This window comes from Neopelma chrysocephalum, unplaced genomic scaffold, assembly GCF_003984885.1.
Source record: "Neopelma chrysocephalum unplaced genomic scaffold, ASM398488v2 Primary Assembly neopelma1_76, whole genome shotgun sequence".
Taxonomy (NCBI): domain Eukaryota; kingdom Metazoa; phylum Chordata; class Aves; order Passeriformes; family Pipridae; genus Neopelma; species Neopelma chrysocephalum.
The window spans coordinates 7,646,562-7,668,497 of NW_020897737.1; the positions used below are offsets into that span (position 1 = coordinate 7,646,562).

At 39.8% G+C, this 21,936-nt stretch overlaps 1 protein-coding gene across 2 annotated transcripts; it reads right to left on the bottom strand.

Annotated features, from left to right (window-relative positions):
- Positions 1-1,002: 1,002 nt before the first annotated feature.
- On the bottom strand, positions 1,003-10,884 carry CUNHXorf21 (chromosome unknown CXorf21 homolog). Of its 2 annotated transcripts, XM_027689187.1 has the most exons (3): positions 10,836-10,884; positions 8,975-9,052; positions 1,003-1,972 (listed from the first exon to the last, which is right to left on the bottom strand). In XM_027689187.1, exon 3 carries the CDS (start codon positions 1,966-1,968, stop codon positions 1,090-1,092), a length of 879 nt encoding a protein of 292 aa, XP_027544988.1. In that variant the 5' UTR covers positions 1,969-1,972; positions 8,975-9,052; positions 10,836-10,884; the 3' UTR covers positions 1,003-1,089. The 2 variants fall into 2 exon arrangements, with proteins under 2 accessions (XP_027544988.1, XP_027544987.1); XM_027689186.1 differs by lacking the exon at positions 10,836-10,884 and having other exon boundaries at positions 8,975-9,186.
- Positions 10,885-21,936: the final 11,052 nt, after the last annotated feature.

Sequence of the window (21,936 nt, forward strand, 5' to 3'; positions counted from 1 at the left end):
ATATTTAAACTTCAACCAGTGATGGATTGGCATTGTCAATATGTTATACATCATACAGATTCAGAATAGGTACCAATCCTTGCCACAAGGTATCTCTGCATACTGGATTTTCTTCTTTTTTAAGACTTGGTGAAATTTTACAAAATAGGACCTCCTATTATAAATTCATCAGGTTTAAATGACCTTGACCTATAATACACAGCAGCAATCCCAACAAAATAAATGGTCAGCCATGCTGTTAAGCACCCTATTTCAGCTTCCCTTCTGCATTCCAAGGTACTGTTTGCATTAATCCAACAGACTTTATTATCACTACTGTCCCCACACAACCCTTCCACAGCTGCAGGTCTGTAAGTAGCTGGTAAAGGTGGTGTCTGCCTGTGATCACAGACCTCCAGTGTTCATTGTCAGGTTTCAGGTCAGTGCAAACCACACATGTACACTCCTGATGATGATTTCTCTTTGGAAACGTAGCCTGTGCTTCAAAAAAAGGATGGCAATTCTTGAACAGGAAGACGTCAGTTAAATAATTAGGGTTAGCATAGAAGAAACCATAAAGTGTCTATCCCTTAATGTCTTCAAGAACAAATTATAAAAACTTCTGTGAGGGATGTCATACATAATGACATTTGGGGCAGGGAGATGAGTTAGATGACATCCTAAATTCTGTATTTCTGTGGCTCTGTCATCACTGTGCTTGCCCTTGCTTGAGTGCAAGCCTTCACAAGCACAGACCCAGGGGTAGATTGGCAGATGCCAGAGAGAGGAGGTTTGAAATGATATATCAAGCATGTGGGGAAGAAAACAAACACCTGAGCACCTGGAAGAGTTTCATACGCTCTTAGCCATTTTTCCACAAAACCTTTTTAATGTCTGAGGCTTACTCATGAACTTTTTATAAAAAAATAGTCATCTGGTCCACAGTAGAGACTGCACAGTACAGGTAGTTTTATTTATTTAATACATACTGGAAGGTTTAATTTAAGTCATAGATGTTAAATGTGTTTTTATGAAGCAGAAAAGTGTCTTAAGAAACTAAAAATTGACTCTGTAGGACATAAAAACTTTCTAATGTCAGCCATTCAAACACTAAGGGTTAATGTGGCTGTATTGGGAAATATGCAGAGTAGGTGTGCTCATTTCTGAGGATATCTTCTCACTGGCTATTTGTAGAAAGCGGCTGATGACAATGTCTTTGGCCTTCATGGTCTCCATATTCCTTTCCCGTGATATCTGCATGCTGATTTGATCCACATTAGCCATGATAAGCTCCGAGGCCAGGATCTGAGTGGGGGATGCCCTGTTTGCTGTGCTATCCATGATGTACTGCTTGTACAGTTCCACCAGCTTCTGCTCGAGGTAGTCGTTCAGGGCCGAGTCAGAGAGGGGCTGATGGTGTGGCCCCAAGCTCGCCAGTCTCCAGCACGAGGAGTAGCCTTGGCCTGGCTTTCGGACGGTGTCGCTGGCGGGGGGGACCCTCATGGACTCCATGGCGGGAGGAATCTCTGAGGACTCCAAGAAGGGGCCTATGCCACTGTCACAAGCAAAATCTGTCGTGACTGAGCTGATGGGCACCACGTAGTCCCCAGCTATATGCAAATCATTGTAATTCTTGCAAATGCTTTTGCAGGAAGGTGGAACCAGGTAGGTGACTTTTTTTGTCAGCCCTTCGCAGGCACGTGTATCTGGAGATGGTTGCCCTGTGGGTGCAGGGTGATGTGCAGGCTGTGGGAGATTATCCTTCTGCCTTCTGCTGTGCTTGCTACCTCTAGAGCAGACTGAGGAAATGCATTTGCCAGCAGATCTGCATCTCTGAAGGAGGCTTTTTCCTTGTGCTTCATCTGTGGGAGAATAATTAATGGATCTCATTTCATATACCACTTCATCAGCCGAAGTCTTGCTGTAGAGCTCAGGGTTCAGGTCTCCACAAAGGTAGGTGATTCTGTAAAGATAACCTTCTGACAGCATCCTCCTCCAAAGTCAAGGAACCACCAGCAGACAGAAAAATGATAAGAAGAAGTTAATTACAAAAAGTTCATTATAAATTCACTGAATGGTGATTACACTCACAAGTCTGTTATAGTTGCAGAGAGATGTTTCCGATTTGGATGTGAACAAGAGTGACTCCTTTCCAGAGGATTTGAGTCAATGAGTGATCATCCTGTCTCCCTGTTGTGCTGGTAACTCAATCATATCAAAGCATATTCTGTATAACATAACATACACCATGCCCAATGCATCCAATGACAAGTGACTTGTGGAGAGGGGGACAAGAAGTGCTTTGTTGTGGAATAGCTCCTGTAATAACTTACACTTAAATGTGTCTGGTTTTGCCCTGGACTTCGTTAAGAAGCCAAGGATCTTCCCCCTTTTTCTCATATGCTTTGAAGCCATTTTTGTTATGTGTGGTTTGACAGCTGCCTCTGAAATATATTGATTTGAGATTCATATTGAGAGTATCACCCCTTCTGTTCCAGACTAATCAACAACTGTAGATGTGGTTCCTTTTTCACTAAAAAATCTCAGACCGCTAAATTTGCACTTTGCACTTCTGCATTGCAATCAGGATGGAATTGATTGTCTCTCACTTTTAGACATGAAAATGTCAGTGACAAAAGCAAAATCTTTTGGAGGCATGATTCATCCGGCCTGGTTTAGACACCTAAGTCAAAATGAGGTGAACCGTGCCCTAGATTTGCTTATCACCCTCCAGTTGCTATAAAAGAATCTTAAACTGATCACCCTAGATGTAGAAATCTGCAGTGTACTTTTGAAGAGACATATTCAGTGCAATGCATAGGAAAATGCACATTTCAGAAGTACTCCAGCTCTTTCACTGTGGGATTAGCCGCGCCGCCAGCTCTGAAATCAGTTTCCATTACATTTCTGCAAAGGCACAATTGGGTTCCAACAGTCTCCACTCTCTGAGCAGGTAGATCAGTTTGAAAAGCTACTCAGACATGTTAGTAATGAAAGACAAGACTTGCTAGCGAGGACACACATGCATCTGCACATCAGTAAATGTTCTACCCAAGCTTTAGCAGCTCCACTACCACCAAAACTGTTCTTAAGTCCACCTCTGTGTCTTTTTTTTTCAACAGATGTCAAGGATACAATCAATGGGAAAGATGCCCTAAAGAAATTGTTTAGCCCAGCAAAGAGAAAGTAGATCTAAAGTGAAAATAAATTAAAATTAATTTTTTTTCTATAATACAAAATATCTTGTGTGACTGAGAAACAAATAGCTTGTCTTTGCTTTAATTGCAAATACTTTTCTCCATTTACTATTTAACCTAATTATTATCCTTAATGGAAACTGTCTCTGTAGATACGAAAATATGTCCTAGTTATGTGACAATTTTCCTGTCTCTTTCAAAACTCCTGCTATGATGGAGTCCTAGAACGGGAACACCTTCCCACAAACGGTGAATGAAGAGGTGGCATCTCTCTGGGACACGCTGTACTATCCTCTGCTGCTGTCAATGGCTCAGCTTATCTTTTCCAAGAATGAATAATACTTAATAAAGTATTTAATGTGTCACAGTTGCTAGTGCAGAATGCTGCACTAATAATAATTGTTGTGCAAATCCTGTCTAAGCAAGGATATGGACTTTGCACAGATGTTAGATAGGAGACAGTCTGAGAAAAGACTTTCCTTGGGACAGGGAATCACTTCCACTCCAAGAAGAAGAAGAAGGTTGGATGGAAAATAACCTTCCTTCAGACAGAAATATTAATGGGAATTAGATGTGTCTAAACACTTGCTTTGGTGACCCTGGATCCTCTCTGATGCTGCCAGTCATGTGAGATTTCCAACAGGCAGTAGCAATTAATGAAAAGTGATCTGCTTACACAAGAGGGGAAAAAATCATGTTTGGGGCTTGACACTCCTTGCAGTACACTGCTGTTGTCTTGCTTTAGGTTTTAGCTCTGATTAAGGTGCCCCCTCAGAACTCTTAGCCAAATAGTAGAGCTACTCAGGTTATCCACTCATCCTCCTCTCTCCTCTGCTTCTGTTTCTCTCTTTTGCAGTGCAAAGGCTGTTCCCTTCCCCCAGCCATCCATGGACCAGATGGCTTTATTGCAAAGTCACCACTAACTTTGGCTGGCTTGAATCTGGAATTGTTATACGTTTACTGGTATGCTATTTTTAATGTGGATTCTGAGAAATGAGTGGAAATGTAACATATGGCCTGTCCACTGCTCAACCAACAAAGGCAAAGGCGGTTGTGTTCAGGTAGCACATGACACTTCAATCTTTCCTACTCCCCAGATGTGAGTCGTTTTTGCCATAAAGTGATGCATGAGGGAAACGAAACCTTTGGTTTCATTTCTTTGCACTGCATTCTGCTATACTTATTTTAAGAGTTTTGGAGCACACTGTCTGAGACAGGAGTGGAAACAAAAGAACTGGCAAATTCAAAAATATTAGGCTGCCATTGTGCTCAGGAGTTGTGTGTCCTGCTGAATGAGTTACAGGTTTACCCTCTAAAGTTGGCAAGGGCTATTGCACTAATCTGGTTATTCTACATGGAAATCTGATTGAAGTTTTCATAGGCAGTGTTGAGAGTCTGAATTCAATAGGGAGGTGCATATAACTCTGGTCTCTCTTGTCCTAGTACTTAATATAATATATACCTCTGTCAAGTTATTATGCCATCACTCCAGCAGACATGCAATTGGGTCACCTTTAATTTTTGCTTTTTAAATCTGATAAGGATTGCAGATTTCATTAATTCCAATTTCTCCTTCCTTTTCTCTTAATCCTCCTTCCATGCCACAGACACACATATACACCAGAATTCCAAGAGCACTGAGATTATATCTGAAGTCTTTCAATATTTGGGTTTCACGCCTCTTAAATTCACATTTCACTTCCCTCTGCCTGAAAATAACTCCATAACTTCTTGTTACAATTCTGATCTGACACATTTTGCATGTGAGGTGAACAGAGACATTGTCCTTGTGTGGCTACTGTCCTGGAAATGGGAGCTGACTACATTCTGTGTAAGCCTATTGGAGATAGAGGGAGAAGCCTGTCTGGTTTATGCTGTCTTTTCTATCTGACATAGTCTTTAGTACTGTCAGATGATCTTAAAAATTCATATGTCTTGCCTGGGGTTTTTGCTCAGTTCTCCAGCAGAAGAAAGCCTAAAGGCAGGATGAATGTTTAAAGTCACATAGAGAATCCAGTGGTATTGCCAGTGTGTGGCAGCAAATTTGCCAGATCATAATTCTTGTAGATGGTGACAATGTTTGCGTAAAGACCCCAGATTACAGTCTGAGAGCAGGAAAACAGAATGGGAGTTCTTAGCTCAGGATAAGCAAAATGCTTAAGGACAGCCTGAGAAGTGCACACAAATTGATATCATTAATTGTGTCCTATACAAAAACCTGGGTACGACGAAAAGTTGTTATGGAAAACAGAAAGAACATCTGATCCCAGAACAGCTGGGATCACATGTCAGTGGGGAGGGGGACATTCTTTTGCATTGTAAAAAGAGGGGATGGAAACTCGTAGAAGAGACAAGCTCGTTTGGAATATGTCTGGCTTTCAGATCTCTGTGCAAGGATCTGAGTGGCAATAAAGTTGTGCTGCTGGTGATTGGAGCACAAGTCTTATCACAGGGTATACCTTGAGTTCTAATTGGTTTATTACATGGCATCCCAGGTGACAGTCTCCCTGTCTTGAGGGAACTCAAATCCTGTGGATCCATCTGTAATATTTTTTCCCTATTTTAAGACACGCTTTTCCAGGCTGTGGAGATACAGACAGATCCCTTCAGTGAGGTTTGGGATCCATCTCAGAATGCCAGACATGGATGCAAGAGTCCCAGCAAGCAGAATAGTCTGAAGAGTAAACTTGCATGTGTTGTGTGACCCGTATCTCACCTTCCACTGGGGCTGCTGTGAAACAGCTCCCAGGAAGCCTCAGTGCAGCCAGCGTGGAGAAACCAGGATAGTGAAGGAGGGAGTATAATGAGCTGTGCATATGGATAAGCAGAACTTCTCCTTAATGCCCAAAACCAACAGATGTTTGGCATCTGAACCTCATTTGGCTTGGGTACAGGTAATGCTGATGACACTAAACTGTGTGGTGAGGTGGGCATCAGAAGGAAGAGCCATTTTACAGAGACCTGGACAGGCTGGAAGAGCGAGCCAGCAATAAGAGTATCAGGTTTAACAAAGACAAGTGCAAGTTCCTGCACTGTGATGACATAACCAAACAGTCCAGCCCAGGCCAGGATCTGTGTGCCTGGGGAACAGCCTTGCTGAGAGGAACCTGGGGGTCCCAGTGGACAACAAGTCGAACATGAGGCAGCCGTGCAACGGCAGCAAATCGGATCCTGGGCTGCACTACTGGCTGAGATAAAGATATGATCATCCCACTCAGCATTTGTTAGGTTGCATCTGGAGTGTCCAGTTCTGGTTCCCAAAATTCAAGAATGTGGACAGACTGGGGAGCACCCAGTGGAGGGCCATGAAGATGATCAAAGGGCTGGGAAAACTGCCTTGTGAGGAAAGATTGAAAGAGTTAGGACTCTTCTTCCTGAGGAAAATAAGACTGGGGGTAGGGGACAGCTCATCATAGTACGCCAGTATTTGCAGCTGCAGAGATAGAAACTCTCTCTTCACAAGCAGCCACATGGAGAAGACAAATGACAATAAGAACAAGTTACGTTGGAGTAGAGTCAGAGAATCATTTAGATTGGAAAAGACTTCTAAGAGGTCTTTGAGTCCAACTATTAGCCTAGAACCACCATGTTCCCCACTAAACCATGTCCCTAAGGGCCACATTCACTGGTTTATTGAATGATTCCAGGAATAAGAAGAGGTTTCATCTCAATTTAAAAATTTAATTTTTTACTGTGAGAACTATGATTGGAACAATCTTCCCAGGGACATGGTGGAGTCCCCTTTACCGGAGGTTTTTAAGATGGGATTGGACAAGCTTTTGCATAATCTCATCCTTTCCAACATGGGCTGCTCTATGACAAAGATTCTACAATAGCAGTGGCTGTTATTTGAGGTAGGAGTTGGCCCACTTTGCCCATGGCAGAAGAGGAATAGCCAAGAGGTGGTTTTGCACAAGCATCCGAATGCTGCCCGCTGTGTGTGTCACTTCCTCTCCCTGCTGCTGCTGCTCTGAAAGATCTGGGACCTGAAGGGCTGCACCATGAGGCTCTTTCAGCAGTGGTCATGAGCCAAATTCTTCTTGTCCCTGCCCACAGCTCTCTTCACTCTGATCTTTTGGTCTTCCCACAGAAGAAAATACAAGCCCTGCTCATCTTCCTGATTCACATGACAACAGTTCAAGAGATGCAGGAAAGTTGGAGTACCTTTCACACGTTTCAAGGGGAATGAGTATGTTTGAGAGGATAACAATCCTGTATTTCAAGAGTACGAGGGAATCTCCTTGAAGGACAGGCTGAAGAAAGCAAGTGAGGAAAGACATCTTCCCCAAGAACACATTATACTTTATATGTCTACTGTATTGTTAAAAGTTCTTTTTATACAGGTGTCTACCCATTTTTAATCACGCTAAATGGATGACAGTGAGTTTCTGGAGCAGCTGATTTCTTTCACTTAAAAAAATATACATTCTTAATGTATGCTTGAGTGCTATTGTGAAGTTTGGGGGCACGTGTTTCCATGGATAAGTGGAGTTTGGGGGGACATGCTTCCATAAAAATACAATGAAAACTGTATGCTGGTAAATACAGCTTTTTGAGCTCTCAAATAATTACCCAACCAAGGCTGTTTCATCAGTTCAAGTTCCTTGAAAATTCACAAATGCAAGCCTTGTTCATAGTTTTCTACTTTTTTCTTAATCATATATACCCACACAAAGTAGGGTTAGGATCACATCAATCCAGTTGGATAACATTTTACATCTCATATCTACAGCTTTAAGCAACAGCATGAAATGTGAGGCTGGAAAGAATAAGGCTCCACATTCATAAGGAGGACTTGACTACACGATATTTCTACATTGTGCTTTTATGTTTTAGTTCCTGAAGTGGAAATCATTTCATGTTTCTGGATGTCTGTGTTTATTTTAATGAGTTGTTAGTTGTTATCATGACTGAACTACATGAACTACAATATTTTGTATCTAAGCATTTGAAGTAAAGGGACAGTAAATTCATGTGCACTCCTATAGAAGATAATACACTTTTGAGAATTGAAAAGAATAAATGGTAAAGAAAGAAAAACAGAAAAGACTGGAGATGTTTCCCAGGAGTGAGTGAAATGGTCCACAAACAGGCATTGAAATGTCAGTCAAATTTTCTGTAAAGCATAAAAAGGGGGGAGAGGGTACATGATGTGCGTGTACACCCATGTCAAACTGTGAATTTGCAGCAAACTTTGCACAATGATAAAGTTTAGTTGTTTATACTTTTTAACATCATCATGTTTTCAGAGATGTCCCAGCTTATTTTCTATGAATTTTTTTTACATATGATGCCCATATTAATCTCTTGGTGCCTATTTTCATTTCTAATCTGCAAATAGCGTACTCCACTTTAAGGACTATACTTGCATAGTACAGTAACACGTGCAGAAAGTTCAATAACAATACCATAATTACGATAAAAGCAACACATCTGACATGACTCCCTTTAAAAATATTCAGAAAAACATTTTTAGTCTGATTTTGTGAAAGTCTTTAGAATTATCATAAGAACAATGTTGGGTTTTTTTCATTTTGGAGTCACATCACAATCACAGTCGGTCATGGTTGTGAACATGGCACCTTTGAAGTGTTCTCATCACTTCTTAAAGCAGCAGAAACTGCATGTGGACAGTGGCTGAGATTCTGCAAACACAGGTGCATTGAAAACAGAAAAAGCCCATCTTCATTTTACCGTCTACCAGCTGTGGTCCCACACAGACAGAAGTGAGCCACTTTGATAAGCAAGGGTAACATCGTCATACATTTATATAATGCATAGTATATTTTAGTCCTTACCTCCAAAGATACAGCAGCTGACCAGGTACAGCAAACTTGATGCCTTCTAACTAGTTTGAAGCTTCCTGTGTGTCTGTCCTACCCCAAAATGCAATGCTCTGTTTTTATTTCCTTTTTAAATACACTTCTAAGATAACATCTGTTTTACTTCTAATCCTCTATAGCAAAGAAGTATAGAAAGAAAGTCCCTTAGGAGATCAGGGGGTTTTATAACCGACTGAACTGCAACACACTAAACTTGCTTCCCCTTTTATGTCTAAATGAAACTTCCTTGTGAAACTGTGTACTGTTAAAATAGCTGATTGCAACACCGTCTAGGCAGATGGACTGTTATATGAAAAAAAAAACCCTAGTGAGTTGAACAGCCAGAACAATATTAAAGAAACTGCTCATCTGTTGGTACCACACAGTGCACCCCATTTTAGTCACTATCCATCAATCTCCTTTTAGCTGATGCAGAGAGACATCTTGACACGTCAAGATTGTCATGCCAAACGGGTTGGAAGAGTGAGGTACCCAAGCAGAAATGTATCCACAGCAGGCCTACTTTGCTCTCTGCAGACCCTGGTACATATAATTTTCCATCAAACAGCACAGCACAGATGCTTCATCAAGGTTTTACTTGGTGTGGGCAACACTTGTCAGGAGGAAAGTTAGATCCAAAAGTTAGACCTTGTCTTTTTTAGCACTCAGTGCTTGCCATACCCAGGCAGGCAGCTTGTTTTAGCAGGGGCAGTGGATGGAAATACCTTAGGCAAGCAGGAATTCATCCTCTGAGCTTGAGGTGTATGGAGAGTGAATACGGCTTTGGTGTTGGAGTATTCCTTGAAGGGCAGAGGACAAGTACCGTTTGAAGCATGGAACTGGACTGTTTTAATTGATCCCAACAGAACATACAAAATTTGCTTAAGAAGGCATCATTAGGTGTCCATACATTGTAATAATAAGAGAAATACATAAGAAATACATTTTAATTCTCAGTCAATTTTAACTTCTGCATTGAGGACTGTTTGTTTTTTTTTTCTCAGAACCTCGAACTCTGCCAGCCAGAAACCATACTTCTAAGAACATCATTTCCCTAAATAATCACTGTGATGTAATATATGATTAAGACTAGCATCAAACTCTTTTCCAGAGTCTTCTTAGACATAGACATGGAAAAAGTACATGTGCCAATCTAGCCCTACCTACACATCCCTAGCTAATTCATACAAGAGTTTAATAGGTGATATTGTACCAATCATGTGCCATGCTAGGATCAACAGCAGCTAAAATGCATAAAAACTGGACAAAATTGGCAGTTTAATGCAAGTCTCAACAGATATCTTTGCTGAAAAAAATGATCCCTGTGGAAACAAAGCTACTGTAGTAGCAGACCAACTCTTTTTTGCTTAACATTAACATTATTATTAATATTAATATTAGTATATTTTTTTCTTTAATCCTTCATTCTTACTATGGACCAATCTTGGGCTTGCCAAATTTATATTTGTCTAACACTTTTTTTGATGTTTCCTTATCTGGATGAAATAGTATTGAAGGGAGCAAGAAATAAATCACTAGGAAGTTTTATGTCTTCTGTAGATCCAGAGAGCTCTATAGTTACAGGAGATCAATATTTCTAGTTAGACTGTTGGGAAATAAATTTGGTAGTGTAAAAAAGAATTTCTGTAAAGGTCCTTAGAGAGTTTTCAAAATATTTTTTTTAATCATCTAAATCCACGTAAAAACAGGAAGATACAAATAGACAGATATTTTAAAGTAAAAAGTGCTTTCACAGCCAGAAAACTACAGCTATCCAGAATCACTGAAAAGTTGATCTACTTTCCTAGATATACTTCAGTATGGATTTAAGACTTACCTTCAGGCAACTAGATTTGTAAAATATAAGTGGCCCTTTTTTTTCCCCCAGTCATGCACATGGAATGTTTACAGTTCTCTGGAGAACACCATCTCTATTTCTGCACAGTAGCTTTATGTATCTGTGGAAGGGAGATGTAAACCTGTAATTTCTTGTCATATAAATTGCACATTAACATCCTGACAGTCTGGGCTTTGGGGGTATTCATTTATTCTAGTGACCTTTTCCACATTCACTCCTGACCTTGGAAGACCTATCCTCAGCTAAGAAGCACTGATCTATATGAATTTCTGCCATGTGGCTTATAAACTGCTCTGAGTGTAGCACTCTGAGGGCCTGATCCAGAGCTGAATGAGCTGGGAAATGATACAGCACAGCAGCACCTGACCCCTTTCACAGAGATCCCTGCGTGTGCTGTGCCTCCTGCACCCAGTGGAATAGATGTAAGAGGAGAGGGAAAGCTTCAGCACCTCAGGGAGTCTTTCAGTCAGTCTCTGCATCTGTAATTGTAGCTCAAATTGTTTGAGGCCATGTCAACTAATTTTTGTCAGTGTACTTCACTACTGCAAGCCCAATGCACCAGACTGTGTATTCCTATCCCCCAAAGACAAAAGAAAACCATTTCAAGTAAACTGTTTTCTTCTCTACCACATTCTTCTATTCACAGGGAATTTCCTTGAGGAAACTGCTTTAATTTTGATCCCACATACATCTACCTTAGCTTCTTATTTTAGTTCAAGAGTTTATTTTCAAAACAAATGCGCCAGTTGTTTGCCCTCACTGTGCTTTGGTTTTCTTCTTGAAGCACGAGAAACAGACTCCTTTTGGATGAAACTCAGTGGGAGGACACACACCAGGGACCATACCTGAAATTTGCCATGGCCAAGTTTCCTCCTGGACTTTCTCGGAGCCACAGTGGAGCTGATCCAAAATCACCTTCCCCCCCCCATCCAGACCGTGCATCCTAGGGAGGTAGGGTTTCAGCAACTGCTGTTTCTCTGCCAGCATCTGCTCCAAAGGTGGTGCACTATTGGCTGATGTAAGAAGAACAGAAAAATGCTGTCAAGGGACTCACCTCTAGGATAGTACCAGACAGTCCATCATTCCCAGAGTGACCCTTGCCCACCAACACCATTGAGCTCGTGACTCAGAACATTGCAACTGATAAGGCTGCACTGCCAGAAAGAGTCTGCAAGTTCCTCCTGTACAGCTACAAGCCCCAGCACAGAAGTTCAGAATAAATTAATTTCTGCTTAGCCTGGTCTGTTTGGTCAAACAGTATAAAGGCTCGTCGCTTGCAGGCAAAATGTTTGTATTCTAGAAATTATAAATTGGCAGCTTTTGATAGGACCAATATTCCATAGATTTTTGTTAAAATTAATAATGGGAATAAGCGCAAAAAATAAATCTATTTTCCTGCACATATAATCAAATAATCAAGCAGGTATGTATACCATAAGCTCTCTCTCATTATCAAACAATTTCAGCTCTGTTCTCATTTGCTATGTCTATACCTTTAACCAGGAATTTTAAAATTCAAAAGGTTAACGATATCACTTTAAGATTATCACCTGGTTTATAATTACTTGGTACAAAGGACAAAGGAGATATTTTTAAACCTTTTGATCTTTGGAAGGAAAGATTTTATAAGAAGGAGATAAGCATTATCTAGTACTTCATCATAAAGAACAATCATGAATGATTTATGTTCCTTACTGTAAAATCAGATATATTTCAAGCTTCCCAGTATGCCATACTTGATTAGATCTGAAAACCCAGTTTTCAATGCATTTATTATGCCAGTTAAATTAATTATTTGAGTAAACCAGTAGTATTTAAGCAGGGAAGAACCTCCACCGTACACAGTTTTCTTTCCTCTTCCTTCATTGCTCGTAGTAGAAAATAGATCAGCAAAAATTTCTAGGCAAAATATGAGCATTCCCATCTTACAAATTGCAAGTCTGGTTTCGAGATATCTCAGGCTGAAGGGAGTCTTCTGGGTGAATTACTCCAGCCCTCCACCTGTTATGTGGAAAAAAAGGTTGCTATTACATCATTCTCTTGGCCATGCACTTCCAAGGAGAAAAAAAATGGTCATGGATGCACAGAGACCCTTACCATTCTGGAAAAGGTGAGGGAGTTTTGGTGCCCACCTGTATTTACTGCCTCCAGCTTCCCATGACCAGTGATGGCCCATGCAGCAATGGGAAGTCTGGCTGTCCTTGGCACCCAGAGCTTTAACCAGCAACACAGGGGGCACAGTACCTTCCATGCAGTTAAATCCATCAAATTCTGCACTCAGAGTTTGATACTTCAGAATGAAGTAGTCATTTCATCACACAAAAGTGACCACTAAATCTTTTTAGTTAACTGTAGAGGCAAGGGCCATGGATTTCTTGATTTCTTGTTGCATTATAATATATCTTTTTGTACTTCAGGTAAAATAAGGTATATTTGCTGCCTTATATGCTTCTTCTAGTCAATAAACCATACAATTTATTCCCGTGTTCAATTTTGTCTCTCTTTTGTGAATGACATAAATATTTAGTTATATGAAGACATCTCTATAGGTTTGATCTATGTGAAAATCAAGAAAACAAAAGCAAGGCCTTTAAGAAAATTATACGCAACACCATTACACTCTCCAATAAAATCTCTAAGGTCAAGAGGAGTTTTCTATGGGAAAATACGGCAGTATTGGACGTAGCATATGCTGTTCTTCATTACGTTCCCAGAATTAGTCTTTTCTAGTAATGAGTAGCCAGTTAATAAAGTCTTTTCAGTTCGTATTCTTTTCTTCTCTCACTAATTTACACGAACTAGGAGACTGACCTTGTCACAGTTCAGAAATCTTTCCCTTCAGTCTTAGCCTCTCTTCATTCATAATCCTTTATTTACCTTTCGTGGTCAAATTGTTCTGCCCATATTCTTTTCTTTTAGTGGTCATAAATAATGCTGCACTGATGTATCCTGAACAAAGTACCTTATTGTCCAAGTGATCCCACTGATGGCAGAGACTGTATCGAGGTTTCCCTGCACAACCACACATGGGCACATAAGCCTATAAGCACTGTCAGTGCAGGAATCACGAGTGACCTGCAAAACATCAGAAGGCAGTGCTGGGCGGGCTGCTCTCTTTCCATTGTCAACATCTGGCCAAAAGCCAAAAACTTCTCTTTGTTTTCCTCTTTTTTTTTTTTGGTCTTTTAACTATTACCATGATAACTTAGAAATGGATGGTTTTTAAGCCAACAAGCAAGAATATCTAAATGCCACCTACTTTTTAGCACCCCTCAAATAATAATGAGCATAAAAGGTGGTCTGCAATGTGCAAACACATAGATGTATATATTTACTGGCATCCTGATGTACACCACGGATACTGCTCACAGCTTGCTCTCTACTGCTGACTGAAATATCCCAGGGTATGATGGATTTCAGTCGGCAGCAGAGAGGAGCCTGACTCTGCAGCACTCTGGGTAGAGCACAAACCACAACCACTTTTCAAGCAATGAAGTATATTCTCCCTCAGCTCACCACCCAGCTCAGCAAAAGGGTCTATCAGCAGCTATAACTCTCCTTATCCTTGCACCTTCCAGATCTTTTTAGGCATTTTTTAAGCTTCTCAGAATGCAGACATCAGTTCTGCTCCTTTCTTAGAATTTGTGTTGTGGTAGGCATCAGTATTCCTTTGAAAGAAGATTTCCAAAGAGGAAATTTAGCAATGTTGTTTTTTTCGGGGGTGATTTTTGCTCAAGATGCATCATTCCTCTGTAAGTATTTGAATTTCAAAATATGTATATATACACTGAAGGTTTGGTGGTTTCTCCCAGTTTTAGTTTTATTTAATGTTTTTCATACATTGAAGATTTCTTTAAATGCTTGAAGTTCATATAAATAATTTCACAGCAATGTGAAAAAATTATTATTATTTTTTATTTATAAACTTGAGTGTGTAGCAGATAGGAATGATCAAAATTAGTATTTCAAGTGGCAAATAAATAAAACAGCTATCCCAGATCCCTGAATTTCAAAGCATCTCCTGTAGAATAAAAAAAGTGCTTCAGCCCCTAACTATGGCAGATCACTTCCTATTACAGGGGTTCCACAGGGGTGTTATGCTTTACTCCACAAGGCTGAAAAGATTACTTGCATATGCTTAATTAAGTAGCAGCTAATTGCATCCTATCAGTCAGATAGAAAGGCACATCATTGAATGATTATAGATATATATTAATATATTATCTTAGTGATAAGACTAACCAGTAGGTTGGGGATGAAATATTTTTGCTGCTTCCATCTTTTATTGAAGAGCCTTTTTACAGATTCAGTGTCTAGAGCAGAGACTCCAGCAGCCCACATCATCCTAGGAAGAGGGCAGCAGAGATGAAGTTGGTTTACCAATGTTGCCAGAGCTTGGCTTTCTACCCACAAAAACCTTTTTTCTGCTTTTTTTGCCTCTGGGTGAGCTTGGAATCCCTTCTCAGCAGGTCTTCAGATTTAATAAACTCTAAGCCTCAGCAAATCCCAGCTGATAAGAGGAGGAGCTTGTTCTTTCACCTGCCTGCACCTTGAGGACAAGGAAGACTATTCATCTCTACAGGGCAAGGATAGTACAGTAGAGGCACTTTTCTTCCTGGCTTTCTGCCAGATTCCCACTTAGGCTACATAGACCCTCTGGGATAAGCCAGGATTTCCTAAAGGAAGAACTGGTTGATTATAATACAGAAGTTTCAAATGCTATTTCCAAGGGTAATACAGATTGTCTGGAACACTGCCTACATATATAAAATCCTGCCGTATGATACATACTCTAATTCCAGTGCTTGCATTGGGTCTTTGTTAAAAATAAATCATGCGTCTCCCTGATAATGTACTTCTTGGTTCAGCAACAACTAGTCACTGGTGGTGAAGCTTTAAGATCAGGCAAAGAGCTTTTATCTGTAAAACTGGATTGAGCAATACATGAGGGTTTTCTTTTTTATTTTTTTTTTTACTATACCTCAGCATAACATAATAAAATTGAAGGCAGTCAGGCTACTAAGAAGGCATTTTGGTCCATACAAACTAGATGCCAGCAAATCACTGCCCATGGTTTTATTTGAGCTAGGTATTCCTGGGCAACCATGACATGAGTAAAGAAAAACAGGAAAAGCAGCAAATGTGAGAGTGCAACAAGCATGGACAAAGTGTCAGTTCCATCTGCTAACAAAGAATGGTTATCAGCACAGTTTGCTGATCCAGGAGCCTGAGACCTGGTAAAGGGAGTGAGAAGAAGGAATGGTATCATGGGCAAGTTTCTGAAAAACAGTTTGAAAGCAAAGAGTCTCTGAGTTTATTTTTTTAAAGAGATGGTTGCTGAGAAGGGGCAGAAAAACACTAAATCAAGCAATTACACAGTCAGAGAGAACCAAGGAAGCTTTTTCAGATGGAGGCTGCAACTGTGATTTTACAAGGAAGACTGATAGGAAAAAGTTATTTAGTTACATAAATAAGAGGAAAACAATTTTAGGAAAATGGATCCAGTGTGGTTTCTGAAAAAACCAAGGGTGGAACTCTGTGAATTAATGACAACTGTATGTTTGATGTGGTGCTTGGGAGATTTACTGAATATACATATCCATATTCAGGAAGACTGGGACAGAAACAATACAAAGATTTAGAAATAAGGTAGAGAACTTTAAACTTAAAAATTTAAATTATGAGCCACCAATGTATCACTGTAGAAAAAAGGCCAATATCATCTTGTGCTGCATTAGGCAGAGCACTGTCAATGCTTTAAGAGAGCTGATCCTTCCCCTCTGCTCCACCCCTGAAGATACTCAAAACCAACTGGACACAGTCCTGAGCAATCTGCTCTCACAGACTCATCTCTGAGCAAATATTTAGACCAGATGATCTTCACAAGTGCCTTCCTGCCTCAGCTGATCTGTGTTTCTAAATAAGAAGGAGGTAAAAAATACAGCATTTGGTAAAAAATTCAACAGATATTTCTCTGCAAATGTTTGTTGCTACTGCCACATAAAGTAACAGTGATGTGTGAATACAATACAATACACAAATATGTGTGACTGCAAGCACAATGACACAATAGACAAAAGCTGGATATAAAACTAGACAAAGAGGGAGCAGAATAACCCCAAAGGAGGAAAACAGAGACTAAAGGTAAAGATAGATTTGATTTTTGTGCTCAAAACAACATTTGATATTTGATAGTTGGGGCTATATTGCCAACACTGCCGACATCCTCTGTGTTCCTGAATGAGATCTGTATTACATGAATAATTTTCTCAGCTTTTAAATCACTTAATAGCAAACATGAGTTTACAAACACTTTCAGGTAAACAAGACAATCCCATGGATTTGATTACACAAAGGGGAAGCAAATTCAAATTATTTCAGTAACCACTACAGCAAACTAGAAATAAACCACCAAATTAACCACCCAAGGTGGTGGCCACAGGCCAAAAAATTGCATTTTCATAGTAAAAGATATGAATGCTGGCGTAAAGAATCACAAAAGAGCAGAGAGATTTCTGAAAACAAATAAGAGGCAGGAAATTTAAAGTTCAGGACAATGTGGATAACTCCTAAGTCAGTATTAAGGAACTTTTATATCTTTCTTGGCATTTTAGAAATGTTAAAAAACTGTAGGTCTGTGCTGTCAAGTAAAATAGGCTATTTCCTTTTTTTTTCCTTTAAATTGTTTATCTTTTGTGTTAGGAAGCTGGCATCTTTATCAACTTGGTAAGGCTATTTATTAGGGAAGAATTAGATAAATCATCAGAAATTAAAGATATTTAGTATCTGTGCCATCTCTTTTTTTTTTTATCTTACATCACACCGAGCTGCACAAACATCACTGTGTACAACACAGAAATTGTAGCTTAAAAATTACAGTAACCTTACAGACAACTGTATTATCATCAAACTGAGGAGCCATTCAGGCTAAGACACATAGGGCAAAATTAAGTACTAGAAAATGTATGTAAAATAATTATACATAGCAGGTGTCATAAGAAGAAGCACTTAGCACCAGAGCATAACTCACATTCTGCAATGGATTTACTCTTACCCGTAACTAGGAAATATTTCACAACATCCCTGACTCACCCATGTGTAATACGTGATGCAATTGATGTTCACAGAAATTTGTATCCAGCCTAGTACCAGAACACAGCAATTTGAACACCATATTATTATGCCTGGGCAAAATTCAGGATTAAGGCTGCTTGCTGTCCTTAAAGCAGATGGTTTACCACTCACAAACTGCAAAGAAAAGTGAGCATATTACCGACAACATTCTCCAGTAGCCCTGAGGAGCTCTAAAGTTTGACTGCTGTGGTCAAATGTGTAAACAGAAGTCCTGGTCTCTGGTAACTACCCTGAAGAGTTGGACTTTTCTTTTTAACTGAAGTCTTTGAATCACTTAAATCACTCTGAAGAGAAGACTGGGAGAGCACAATATCTCCATATATACCCAGTTACATCCCACATCTTCTCTGCACACCCCGCATCTCTGTAGACCCAGCTGCATGTTCAGTGTGAAGCACGAGCTCTCCTGAAGAGCAGGAGGTGTTTGGTCACTGCCTTGCTGCCTTTCAGCTATGGCTGAGGAGAGGACAGAGAAGTGACAACTTTAGCCATTCTGTGGCTTGCTTTGCTACCAAGCAATGTGACTTCTGGGATGAACTGAGCAGGTGGGACCAGCACTCATAGCGATGGACAGAAACTTCCCATCAACTGTGCGGGTCTTAGAGCAGCCCAGGAAAGAGGAAAAACTACCAGTATCCTGACTCACAATCCTAGCAGCTGTGGAAGTCAGGGGAGGGGATGAGAATCAAACTTATCCCTTTTGCTGTTTTAATTGCTAAATTGAATTCCTTATGATTAGGATGTTGGACTTATCTCTTAAGTGGTGGAATGTTTTTTAATGCAATAAATACCAACCTGACATGAGGAACAATGAGTGTCTTTGTAGTGCAGGAGGGACGAAGCTTTGTCCTGTCTTCTAAAAAAATTTATTCTTATGAGACCATTTGGGAATTGAGAAGCTCTTTTACCAGCAGGCTGGAAAGAATCATCCCTCTTCAGTCCTTAGGCCCACAGCCACAGAATATTATTGGACTCACCTGCTCCAGGTACATGTTTAGAGGCACAAAGGCGAGGCAGAGAGTTTGGGCCTCTTAAGATTTGTATTAAGGAAATAGGAAATAATTTCTAAGATTTGCTAAGAAATGGACATTCCACCTCTGAAGAGCTTCTGTGGCAGAACACAGCCCAGTTCCTCATTCTTTGCCTTCAAAGGTAAATGAACTGAGCATTGCTCATAAAAGTGTAGAATGAACTTTGCACAATAGGCGAAATTTGTTATAATCGAGACAGCCTCTGAACTCGAACCAGTAAAAGAGGCAGAGCAACTGTGTAATAAGTTCAGTACCCACACACCAGTCACTCTATGTGTAGAAGGCCACACCACATTCAGGGTGTCTCACCTTTCTTCCACAACAGGCTCTTCTTCAATGAGTGATTATGTATCAGATTTCTTCTGGAGGCTGGTTGTTTAAAGTCTACCTGATGAGAGTTTTTTGCAAAGCCAAAAGATAACATGTCATACTTAAACCTTCCCTCTCCTGTCCAGAAAAGTCTCAAGAGAAATATGTTTGCTAGCTGGGATCACCTGTTTTACATACACTGTCTCAGTTGTCAGAATTATATAAAAGTTAATCCTTCTGCTGACGGGTATAAGGAAAAACAGCATTTCAGCCATCGAAGAGCTCTGTGTGTTATATCAGGCTTCTAATTATTACAAAATTTTAAAGAGGAAGAGGCAAAAAGAGAACAAGAATCAGTCTTTTCAGGAGAAGGTACAGAAAAAATCCTTTTATTTGGATGTTGTGTCCTCTGGGAACTTAAGGGATAGTGTAACTGAATGCCTAGGGGAACAAAAGTTGGTGTTTCTAATCTTACAAGAGAATGATGAGGTAACTTTCTAAGTTTCCTCCCAAACTAAATTATTCTATGAAAATTAATGGCATTGAACTATTAGAAAACCACTTAGTAGTACATGCTAATGTATATTGTGATGTTATTTTTATATCTGGAAATATTCTATTCTATTCTGTTATTTTATGAAAATTTTGTATATGTTTGTATTACATATATATAAGAAGACATTTAATCATATATATTATATACTTCTGTATTAAATTTAATTATTTAATGTTCATACCATTTATTTTCAAAGTTCATGTCATGCATTTAGCCATTGTGAATTAATTAAAACTGTATTTCTCTACATTTCAAATGCCTCCAAGATTTCTAATGCTCTCTTGTCCTTTGTTTTAGCAGACTCATGTGCTCCACCACTAATCATCTGAAAACACTGTACCAATACACCAGGAACACAGGTTTTTTTGTTTACTCACTGTTTATCTTGTTTACAAAAGTACAGCAAACAAAATTGTAAGTAAAGAAACCATTTTTATATTAAAATTTTAATCTTGTTTCTTTCTTAAATAAGAAGTGACAAAGCAAAGCAAACACACACACACACATCAAGCACATTTTAAAGCATTCACAGGAGAAAGGCACATCTTCTTTCCTTCTTAAATTCACTGCAAAATCTTCCTTTGACTGCAGGGGGAGCAAGAATTTTCCCAAAGTATTTTTGAAACATTTAGCTGTGGTGCACTCAGTGAGTAGTGTCTTTTTCATTAGCCAGATAATTATTTCTGCATAGAACAGAAAGAACAAACTACACTCATAGCATATGAAATCAAACTGAGCAGTGTGTTGCCTCAGGCTGACTCCCTGTCTCAAACAATATGGTAGAAACAAATGTATAAAAGATGCTAAAGTTAGCAATTTAATTTCTTTGTATTATTATACCAAAAATATAATGTCATACAGAATGAACAGCCAGCTCTAAATTTATCTTAGAATAAGAGAAAACATATGTCATTAGAAAGGTTATTTTTCTACTTCTGCAATAAGTAGATGAATTTTACCACTGCTACACTGATGTTTGTCACCTGAATGTCCAGCCTCATGATTTTATCTGCATCCCTATTATCTTTTGTCCTAATATCCCCAATAAGGAATATATACAGACAAATCACTCTTTTGTAGTCATTAGAATCTAAGTAAACTGCCTAGAAGAATAAATGCAGCTCCTAATGTACTCCCAGGGATGACTCACAGATAAGGCAGCTGGAGCAGTTTCCACCCCAGCTCCCAACTTTGCCCCTAAGGAGCTTCTGCTCCTGTGTAAGAGTCCTGTAACCTTGAGAGAACCAAATGCCATGAGTAAGCTGTTCTGATAATGGACCAAGAGCATTACTGCAATTAGAAGTTGATAACAAGTAGCTGCAATATGAATACATAAGTACATTCTGTTAATGAACCACTCCTGGGTAGACTGAAATGTCAAAGGCCCTGGAATATGAGGGGATAACATGACTGCAGTGTGCTGCAGTTATCAGGAACTCACCTTGGGAAACCCGAGCAGAAAACTATGTTTTGAGGTATAATAAATAAAACCAGGAACCTGCTGTTGGGAGGCCATTCAGCCAGTGTATAAGCTTCACATAATTCACCATGTGCAGAACTGATCAATAACCTATTGAAGCAGCCATAACTGAAAGCAGAGGTGGAACCATCTTTACATTGCACGTATAAGACTATAACAAATACCTGCTGCTGCACAAGCGTCTGTGCTTTAGAACCCAGTATGCAAATCTGACCACTCTGCTTGCCTGCAGTGCCACCCACAGAAGTGTTACCTTACGGTCACCCCAGGGAAAGGCACCCCTTATGTTTCCTCTGCTCCAGCATCCTGCCCAGCAGGCTTGGCTCCAGTCCAGCTGGCTCTGACAGAGGCAGGTATTAACACCAGCATTGTCCTGGGTTTCCAGGACTGCGACAGGTCTGATGTCTGTGCTGAGTCAGGACAGTGTGGTCAGCAGTTCATCCTTGCATTCCAGGATTGCAGAAGGAATAGCTGAACTGGTCAGTGTTTCAGACAAGCAATTTTCTTCATTTTGCATGTTGTGCTCCTCCACCAGTGCACCAGAGAAGTACATTCTTTAGATTAGCTGTC

What these genes read in the sequence shown, in the direction of transcription:
- CUNHXorf21 (XM_027689187.1), bottom strand. Translation starts at nt 1,968, where the DNA reads ATGCTGTCAGAAGGTTATCTTTACAGAATCACCTACCTTTGTGGAGAC.